Genomic DNA, 10,207 nt, shown 5'->3' on the forward strand with positions numbered 1-10,207 from the left:
CACACACAGCTGCAGCTCATGCTGCAGGGGCTGCTGACGGCAAGGTGGGTCGCTGGGTGCATGCGTTCATGGCCCGATCGGCACAGGGAGCACGTCCCCTGGGAGAAGATGCAGCCGTAGTACAAGCAGCAAACCAGACCCCGTCCCGCGAGTGGCGTGTGCCCTTGCCTGGGGCTGGAGCTGGCATGCACGGACCTTACATGGGGTTCCAGGCTACGTGGCCAGGCTGAGCCTGCATGGGAGCAGGGTTCGTTGGGTTTCAGCCCTGAGACTGCATTAACTGTACGAAAGGCCCGGTAATAAGCAGAGTATCTGGAAAAAATACACATGGGTGGAAAAAAGCTGGGTAGCCTGTCCATTGGTGAGAGCTGCAGGGCCGTCTCTGAAGCCGAGCTGCCCCGTGCCTGTGGGTGCTGGCTGGGTGGGTGACCCCAGGGGTCGGGGGGGCTCCCCTCGCAGCCCCCGGCCAGGCAGGCTGGGTGTTGGCCATTGTGGCTCCTGCCACCGGGTGACACAGGGCACTGGCACGTTGGGTACTTGAACATGGATTCTTGTGGCGTTTGCCTTTCTTTTCAAGTGCCTCATCAGATGATGTCATTCAATGTTTTTAATGTTCTTTTACGCTTTCATATTAACTGTGCCTGCAGGTATAAAGTGACTCAGGCAGAGCTGTTTGCGTTGTTGTGTCGTCTGGCGGATGAATTGCTTTTCAGGCAGATTGCTTGGATCAAGAAGCTGCCGTTCTTCTGCGAACTCTCCATCAAGGACTATACCTGCCTGCTCAGCTCTACGTGGCAGGAGCTGATCCTGCTGTCCTCGCTGACTGTTTACAGCAAGCAGATCTTTGGTGACCTTGCGGACGTCACCTCCAAGTACTCTCCCTCTGACGATGAGCTGCACAGGTGAGATGTCAGGCTGAGCCCGTGGGTAAGGGAGTGAGGTCTAGCGATGGAGGAGCTGTCCGGAGGATGGTGGTTGGGCACCCTCTGACCAGCTAACCACCTTTCCTGGGACAGATCACCTGCGGCTGTTTTCCTTTTCTGTTTTTTAGGGAACGGTTGTTCCAGGCTTAGAAAGTACGCCATGGTTAGTCAGTATTGAACCAAAACTTCCTTCTGCAGGGAAAGGTGTGCCTGGTGCTGTTTGAATTTCTCATAGCAATGCTGTCATCCTTCAGCACAGCCCTACAAACTACCTTTTTTGTGAGGAGAGTAAAACTAATCAACACTTTGGGTAACCCTGAGTTGCAAGACAGAATGTCTTATTTAAAAACCCTTTGGGCCAGTAGAAAGGTTGTTCACAAAGCTGCTTGTCTTTATTATCAAAGTGTTCATTATTAATTGCTATTTCATTGTTTTGATTACATAAATTTCAAGATGTTGCAACTTAGCTCTTGTTTTTTCCATAGTACGTGCTATCTGATGCTCTGAGGAACCTGTCTTTCATTTATCATTTTGGTCAGGGTGTTGTTTTTTGATTTGGATGTTTTGTTTTGTAGTCTTGGTGCCAGACAGATCCTCCTTTTGGTAGTAGACTCACGATCTCACAATATTATGGCAGAACAGGTAGGATTTACGGAAGCTGCTGCCCACCCTCCCTTTTAACATCTGCCCCGTTTGCACTCTGACCTTGCTAGGCTTGGCCATTTCGCCAAGGGGATCTAAGTGTCTGATGAGCAGAGATTTAAAATACTGCTGTGGTCCTCAGCCATCGCAGTATCTAACGGTTCTTTGAGCTTCCTTTGTGCGTCTGTTTTGAGAACCGGAGGGGCTGGCTAGCTGAGACCACAGCAGAGGGAGTGGAGGAGCCAAGAGCTGGACCCAGGTGTCTCATTTCCTGGGGCAGGTTCCTCCGCGGCGCTGCTCGGCCCGGCCATTCATGGTGCATCTGGTGCTGCTCCTGCGAGGAGCAGTAAGGGTCATAGAAAACCACAATAACACTTGTTCCTGCATTCAGCTGTCCTTTTGTTCCTGCTGTCCTGGTCAGAGCCTTAAAAGAGAAGTGTTTGTTTCATTTTGGGTTTGTGATAAATACAAGCGAGAGGTAAGACAGCAAGACAAAGGAGGAATCCCTGGCCCTTCAGAAACCGGCAATTCAGAGCTGGTCGCCTCAAAAGTCCTTCAGAGAAGATCTGTGCACATGGATGAAAATAGGTGTTCTTGGGAGCGGAATGTTTCTGAAGTCTCTTCTTCTGATTTAGCTTTTCAAGTATCATTAATTGTCATTAGTAACATGGGAAAATACACACCAAAAAAGCCATTTAGCGGGAAGTTGCACAGATGAGGGGTCTCAAGCTGCGTGGCTCCCTCCCAGTTGTCTTTATGGTAGCTCAGCCATAGCAGTGGGACAGCTGCAGGCAGCAGTGGGACAGTTCATGGGTATCGGTCTCCCTGTCCGATGCCCTTGTGGAAAAGCTGGTCCCTTTGGATTTGAGAGGGGCTCTTTTGGAGAGGTGTCTGACTTGTGGGCTCTCTCAAAGAGCCCTCGTTTCCTCTGGTGTTGATCAGTAAGGATTGCAGACCGAAGTTCATTAGATCTCGCAGCTGGTTGACGAAATCTCACTGAGGTGTGATAGTCTGGCACTTTGGGGTTAATTTCTGTTCTTATTTAGCAAAATGACGGGAGCAATGCTAATGCTTAGGTAGGTGATGAATGAAGGCATAGGATGAGCTCCCCAGTCCCTGTGTTGTAATCACTTCTAACAACTGGCTAAATGTTCTGGCTAGATCAATTGTTTTCTTTTATTGTGCTGTTTTTCTAGAGATGAATATGAAATGAATAGATTCCTGACCTCCCCCAGCACTCCTGATAGCGTTTCCCTTCCCCCTCCTCCCCAGCTGATCTCGATAACTCCCAGCCAGAAACTTGCCTGGTGTAAACTGCGAGGAAAAGTGTGTGGAGGAGTCAGTCCTCGAGAAGAAAGAGGGCTGTGAAAAACAGAACAGCTTTGTTTGAAAGGGGGAGGAAAGTATGCACAGAAAAGTAAGACAGTTCAACTGCAGGAATGAGAGAAGAGCTCTCCTGGATTTACGAAGTGATGAGTGGCTGGTAAAAATGTGCACGCTCTAAAAACAATTAAACCCAACAGATGACTGAGTGGTCTTTGTGCTCATTAACTTCTTGAGCTTTGCAATCTTGCACCTGCAAGATTTTTAATGTCAGCTTGAGAGCAAGAAAACTTGTACAACTTTAGATTAGCCGACAAGGCTTTCATCACTTACAATATTACTTTCTTGAAGAAGTGACCTGGAGTTCAGATAGCTTGTTTTCACTTCTCTGAGGGCAAACTCCACCGTGCATTTTACAAATAACTTTGAAGTAAACAAACACACATGCCAAAATAAGGTATTATTTAGTGAAAAATGTTCTATTTTTGTTGTATTCAAAGGTGGCTTTCTGGCTGTGCTCGTCTCCTTTGTGCTGTACAATGCCAGAGCCCAGCTGAAGCTTCCCTGAACACTTCTGTCCCACTTCAGAGCGTTTTTTCAATATGTGGTTTCTTTGAAACCGGTGGTGTTGCTGCAAGATGTGTTCCTGGGAGGCCATTCTGGCCACTGACACACGTGGGGTATGGTCCTGGAGCGTGCCTGCAGGACCGGCAGCCCTCTGCACCCTCCAGCTCCGCTTCTGCCTGGTGTTTACGCCGTGGCTTTTTTGTGGTGCTCACGCGGGGCATTGCTCCTGAAGAAGAAGCCCGGCACACCCCTCAGCAGGAGGACCTCGTTCTGCACCTGCAAAATCTCCATCAGGCAATTTCCCAGGAGATTTTGGGGAGATTTGCTTTCCCTGTACATCAGCATGCCCTCTCCTGCCCGTCTCTGTCGCTGGCTTCCCCTGGCAAGTGTGGATGCTCAGGAGAAAGGCACAACTTGTTTTCTGCCAATGGCACAGATTCAGCAGTGAGCCTGTGAGATACTCCAGGGCTGGTACGGGTGGTGGATCCAGATCCCAGCAGAGGATCCCTGACAGTCCACACTAGCAGCAGTGCTTTTCTGGTTGGATCTTGATACGCTTTTGTTAAGTGCAATGAATCCTGCACGTCCTATTGAGGGGGAGAGTTTAGAAGGAAACGGCGTGGTTCCTTAGACTGCACCATTCAACCTGCGACCATAGCCTGCAGTTTCACTCCCTTTAACATTGGTTATTTGTGGTTTCATGCGTATTTGTGTTTGTGAGAAGAATCCCAGCCTTCCTGCAGTATGTCTTGCCCTAGAAGCTCTCAGCCGAGGAGAATTAACAAACCGTAATGAACAGGCAATAAATATGGCTGTGTGGAAGTCCAGGGTCTCTGTGAGTCACTCCTGGGAATTTTTGGGAGGTGAGCTTCCTCACCTGTCTGTCAGATAAGTGAAGTCTGTGTCACTGCTGTATGTGGGTCAGTGTAATCCCTCGGTGTTTAAAACAAGGTTATTTCCAACGGCGCTCTACAGATATGAGAAATTGTAGGCACTTTTGCTCTTGGAAATGGACTTTGTTCTGGGAGGCAGCACCTGTGCAGCCGGGTGTGGGGTCTGTGTTCCTGCAGTCCTGTACCACCTTGGGTGCTGCTCTGTTCAGCTGATACAATGAAATGTGCCACACAGAGCCAAAGCTTGGGGATTGGGCTGATTCCGTAAGTAAAGGTTAAAATTAATTGATCAGCTTTGTAGAACGGAGGGGTTTGTTTAAAACCAACAACTTGGGTATCAGGTTGGGTGTGTTTGTTGCAGAGAACAAGCGTTCCTTTGTAACGTGCTGTAAAGCAGCACCGATCCCAGATCTCTCAGGGTGGGATGCGGGGTGCTGTGCAGCAATACAGCTGTTGGGGCCACCTCCAGGCCCCCAAGGGTGCGTTGGTGTTTTGCTGGTGGCCAGCGGAGGTTATGTTGGGTTGCTGCAAATGTTGGAAAGCACAAATTGAAGAAAGGGACGAAGTGGTGAGGGGCGAGAACACGTGAAACGCGCCTGGGGGCAGCTTGTCTTCTGAATGGGGGAAGGACTCCAAAGCTTGCTAGAGGTGCTTTTGTCCTGCAAGAATAACCATCAGGAGTAAGGCGCAGTGCTGTATAACATGGCTGTGAGCCGCTTTCTGTCGCGGGTAGGTGCAGCGCAACACCAGGCAGAGGGAGAATACCTACTGACCCTTGCATCTGGCAGAACAACAGGTCTTTTGCAGGATATTTTCATGTCCTAACAGACAAGCGTCACTCCACATTTCTATGAAATCTCATCTCATTCCCCAAACTGTTCAGTTAAACCTCCCATTAGCCCAGCAAAGTGCAAAGGCACAATCCTCGTTGAAATCTGGCGAAGTACAAGCGTAGAGAGGCAAAGCAGTGTGCCTACAAGCGTGCAAGAAGTTTTCCTGGCTCCGTCAAACCTTTCCCTCTGTCAGAGCAGGCTGGTGATGAACTGAATCACCAAGAGATCGTTTTTTGCTAAAATATCTGTAGCAGTCAAGTTTGTAACTGAGTCATTTTCCTTCTTTCTTCTACTTTAATTTAATGGTGCCAGCAGACTTCAAGCAATTTTGATGACAATTTTTTTTTTAAATTCTCTTGCAAGATGTTAAAATCTGTGAAGTTATGTTAATAAGCTTCTTGCCTTTATTGTACAGACTGTGTCCTGTATACGTTCATGTGTGATCTCTATCCTCCAGATTCAGTGAAGAGGGGATGGAGGTGATGGAGCGGTTGATCTACCTCTTTCGCAAATTTAACCAGTTGAAGGTCAGCAACGAGGAGTACGCGTGTATGAAAGCCATTAACTTCCTAAATCAAGGTGAGTCGACAAAGAGAAGGTATCGGCCCCACTGGAGAAATTCTCTGAAACAGTCTGAGCAGTCTTTGCTTCCCTGATGAGCAATGGGAGGAAGGGGTCCAAGACCCACAAAGAAACGCGAGCTCTGAAACCTCTCTATGTGTTTGCCGTTGTGCAGACCGTGCACCACACAGAATGGGATACTTGGGTACTCACATGAAGAAATCCTGGCAGTGAATGAATTCGTTTGCTTAGACAGTTTTTATTGCCTTTAAATAGAGGCACCAAGGACAGTAAGTGTGTCATTTTACCTATGTACCAAGGGTACCAACACCAGAATAAGAACAGAGCAGAGAGGCTCGTGAAACCTTTCTGGATAAGGTTTTGGTGAGTGGTGACTTTAGCAGCTGCTGACAAAGTTCTCACCAGACAAAGATGTGTCATCTAAAAGTACTACTGCTTTAGGTAACTGTTTAGGCAATTAACTCAGTGATACTTTAAGGCCAGTTAATTTGCATGACCTTTTTTTCTGAAGTAAACTTTGACTATTTGCCTAACAACCTTTCAAAGATTCCCAACTAGAAGATGTCATTGTTAATGTTTCTGCTTTAAAGGTGAATTTGTAAAACCAGTCCTCCCCTTTTTTAGAGCTTTGCTGACTCTTTAAAATATTTACCTTCAGGATATGGACTTAGATCACCTAGCTGACTTCCTGCTTTTTAGATTCTATACCTAATGCTAACTCTTCAAAGTGAAAAGTAGTCACAAATGAAGTATTTATGTGCAGGCAATGAATTCTGCCTAAGAAGGGACCGTATCCTCCTGTTGATTAACCAGTGTATTAAAGCTGACAGTCCGGGCTCCTGCAAGACCCCAGACATTTCAAAATCCATGCAGAGTAATTCTTCAACGCATGAGAAGATCCTGGTCCTTTCCTAACAACTGTAGCGGGCTGGAATAGTTTGGAATAGATGGGATTTGTTCCTCAGTAGTGCCTGTCCCTGTCTCCTCTCTTGTACCTTGTCGCAATCCGCTGCTTGTGGATCCCCTTTCCTGGTCGTTTGCTGTGGCCCCGCGTCTGTGGGGCCTCGGAGGACATTTCGTGTTGTAAATGAAGAGAAGTGTTGAGAGGCACATGCTTAATGGATGGTGTTCAGCTGTAATTTTGGAAATAAATGTCCCCAAAGTCTTTTGTCCTGTGAAAGAGAGTTGCAGTCTGTAAAGATGTGCTGCAGGCTCTCTCCTCACCCCCCCGTTTCCAGCAGGAGATAGTGCTGACGCTTCAGTCTGTGCCGGCCTGACGTTCCGGTTTGCTTCCCTGGGCAGTTTCCTGACACTGGATAATGCACTTCTCGAGCTGTCTCCATTGTTTTCCAGAATGTGTTTTCATTAGCTTCCTGTCTTCTTTTATTTTTAGTTGAAGTTTGCAATTTTTTATGTGAAATACCTGAGAATTATTTTTAAAAGTCAGCTTTTGGGCAGTAGATAAATGCCTCTTCCGTCAGATGGTCTTACAATACCGAGCCTGCACCGAGGGTCCGCAGCTTCCTTGCTCCACCGCGCTGGATCCTTCCCAGGACCCCCGGCAGCGTGCTGATGCCGTTGATCAGGCTGAGCGGTGCCAGTTTGATAGCTTGGAAACGTCCATTTTTCCTTTGTGTATGTTGCCTGACATTGGCAAAGCTAGATTTAAAAATAAGAAGTTGACAAGTTTATAAAGCTCGTATGACATAATTCATGAGCAGATGGGGAGAAATATGATGATACCTTGAATTATAGAGTTGAGCGCTTTCCTCAGCCAAGATGATATAGCTAAAATCAACATGTTTCTGTCTGAGGAAGTATTATGCTGAATCTGCTGTGAGGACTAAACCTTGACACACAGCTGCTTCACACCAGGCAGGCGGGGATTTAGGGTTGCTGGTGCTGTTATCTCCAAGAGCATTCATTGAGCTCTGCAGATGAGCGGCTTAGGACATTAGCTGTTCTCATCCTGGCCTTTTGTGGAAGGAAATCCTGTACCCAGACACGCGTGTAAAGACGCACCAGCGATGCAGGCACGCCAGGAGAGGGGACAGGAGTTTTAGTAATTGACTGGGCACTGGAAGCCAATCTCCAAAGCAGGGACCCAGCTTAGAGTTACAGAAATCAGGCTGTCTTTCCTGAAGAAATGGCAATAAGTGCGAGGCTGCTGCTCTGCTAGGATGTTTTCATTACTCTAATCGTGTTCACTTTCAGACATCAGGGGTCTGACTAATGCGTCCCAACTGGAGCAGCTGAATAAGCGGTATTGGTATGTTTGCCAGGACTTCACGGAGTACAAATACCCACACCAGCCAAACCGTTTTCCGGATTTAATGATGTGTTTGCCAGAGATACGATATATTGCAGGTAACTTTTTGAGCTTTTCTCCCAGTGGGATCATGTGCAAGTTATTAAATTAGCTTTTAAAAAAACATTAATTTATAACAGTGAAATTCTTGTCAGCTTTGGTGGAAGATGTTTGTGTGAGACCTTTATCTATCGAAGTTTCTCGCCCACCTTTAAGCCGATCTCCCGTCACCCCTAGCTCACCCAGCCGGACTGGCTCTTTCCAAGTTGTCCTTGTGATGCTGGCGGATGCAGTGTTATGTCCTGCTCCCAGAAGACGTGCCCTGCTCTGACTTGCTGCCCTTTAAGTACTTTGGTCAGGTTCTCCTTTTATTTTCTTCCTTTCCATCCCAACTTGGAGGCATTTTCTCTCAAAATGCCTCCCATCCTGGTTTGAGTAGTTATAAGACAGAGAGAGATCTCTGAAATGCTGCTTAATTAAGGAGCAGATGATAAGCAGAGCGGTGGGCGGACCTGCAGTATAACCCCCAGCTTTCAGCTCGTCTGGACCTCTGAAATCCACAGATGAATTTTCAAATGCAGTTGTGTCACTAGTTAGACCTACAAGGTCTGGTGTTACTAAAACATTGTTTGTTCCTGAACATTATGGCAAAGGGAGATACTTGCCTCCCTGTGTCAAGGCTCCGTATGCTTCATCCTACTCCGTTGTAACGAACTAGATAATAATCAGAGAGTAGCTCTTGTAATTTACTCATTGAGATCAACAAGGGAGTTTGAGGAGAGACGGGATTTAGTCTTTCCCAGTTTATATAAATACTGCTCCATTGTGGAGAAATCATTTTGATCTGACTTTGCCCATTTATTTTGCTTTCAATTCAGTAAATAATAAATCCCGTTGTCTCCAAATGAATATCAAATGTCTAATGTAGCAGTAGGATGATTAACTGTTTCTCTGAGAGGTTCAAGGTAAAACCATCTCCAGCGTTGCTGGCTTAGGTGTCTCTGAAATCTGATTCAAGAGTGCCTGCTAATTCTGGTTTTTTTCTTACCAGGAAAAATGGTGAATGTCCCCCTGGAGCAGCTGCCTCTCCTGTTTAAGGCCGTTCTACATTCCTGCAAGACGAGTGTGAGCAAAGAGTGAGCCCAGCTCGCCCCGGCCGGTGCCTTACACTGTGCCTCAGGCAGGGAGCTGGCTCACCTCGGGAGAGGGGCAAACGCGATCCAGGCAGGAGACGGGGCGGTGGGCGTCCCGGCCATTGTAGCAAGAATCTTTTTTGTTTGTTTTTGTTTTTTTACTCTTTTTCCTATATATTTATTTCACGACAGAGTTGAATGTATGATCTTCAACACGATGCACATGGTTCTGTATGAATGCAGCAGATGCATTCTCCAGCGGTTTACAGAATGTGAAGATGTTTAATGTTACAGTGTTTATTAGGGTTAGTTCTTTTGTATTTGGGGGCTGGGGACCGAGATGACCAAGACTACCTCAAGGAGAAGATGCTGTTCGCGCACTGCTCTTTCCATGATTTGTATCCAAAAGCGTTTGTCGTAGAGAGCAAACGGCCTCACAGCATCGACAGAGCTGTTGGTATCCCAAATGGACGATTTCGGAGAAGTGGGTGTTAGAGAAGTGCCAAGCTTTTTTTCTTTAAATATAATAATAATTTTAAGAAGGCGGGGAGTGGAGAAGAAGGAAAAGCCTGTCTAGCCAGTTGGTTTCTTTTCCCCGGCAGTTTTCAGATGCAGGCGGTAGGTAGCTCTGGCGGTTTCCCTGAATCCCGCCCGTGCCCCCAACCCCAGCCTGACCAGCTGGCTTCTCGCTCACTGCAACACCTTTCCATTCGACTGAAATGGCGTTGCTGCAGTTTGTAGCAAGCTCCTGGCGTTGCACAAAGGTATTCTTGTTGCTAGAGAACTGCAAGTAATTTCTCATCACTTCCTTAACGTCCATTTTAGATTCACAAAAGCAGGAAAAACCTACTTGGAGAAGAGGCGGGACTGCCCCTTTTAGTGGATTCCTCCAAGGTGGTATCTGGCTACTGAGGAGGCTTAAGCGTTGCAGCAATCCCAAGCAGCCCGTTTCTGGGAACAGTTAACGTACCCTATGGTTAAATGTGACCTGTGTAACGGGGTA

The 10,207-nt window shown here is 47.1% G+C and overlaps 1 protein-coding gene across 1 annotated transcript in view; it reads left to right on the forward strand.

Moving 5' to 3' along the window:
• Positions 1-9,725, forward strand: part of NR6A1 (nuclear receptor subfamily 6, group A, member 1) — a gene marked incomplete at its 5' end in the record, with an annotated part of 13,186 nt that extends 3,461 nt beyond the window's left edge. The window contains 4 exons of the mRNA XM_009698167.1: positions 648-902; positions 5,639-5,760; positions 7,978-8,130; positions 9,123-9,725. Coding sequence (XP_009696469.1) covers positions 648-902; positions 5,639-5,760; positions 7,978-8,130; positions 9,123-9,211 — 619 coding nt within the window. The remainder of the gene's footprint in view (positions 1-647; positions 903-5,638; positions 5,761-7,977; positions 8,131-9,122) is intronic.
• Positions 9,726-10,207: the final 482 nt, after the last annotated feature.

Source organism: Cariama cristata, unplaced genomic scaffold (genome assembly GCF_000690535.1).
Source record: "Cariama cristata isolate BGI_N322 unplaced genomic scaffold, ASM69053v1 scaffold22940, whole genome shotgun sequence".
Lineage (NCBI taxonomy): Eukaryota > Metazoa > Chordata > Aves > Cariamiformes > Cariamidae > Cariama > Cariama cristata.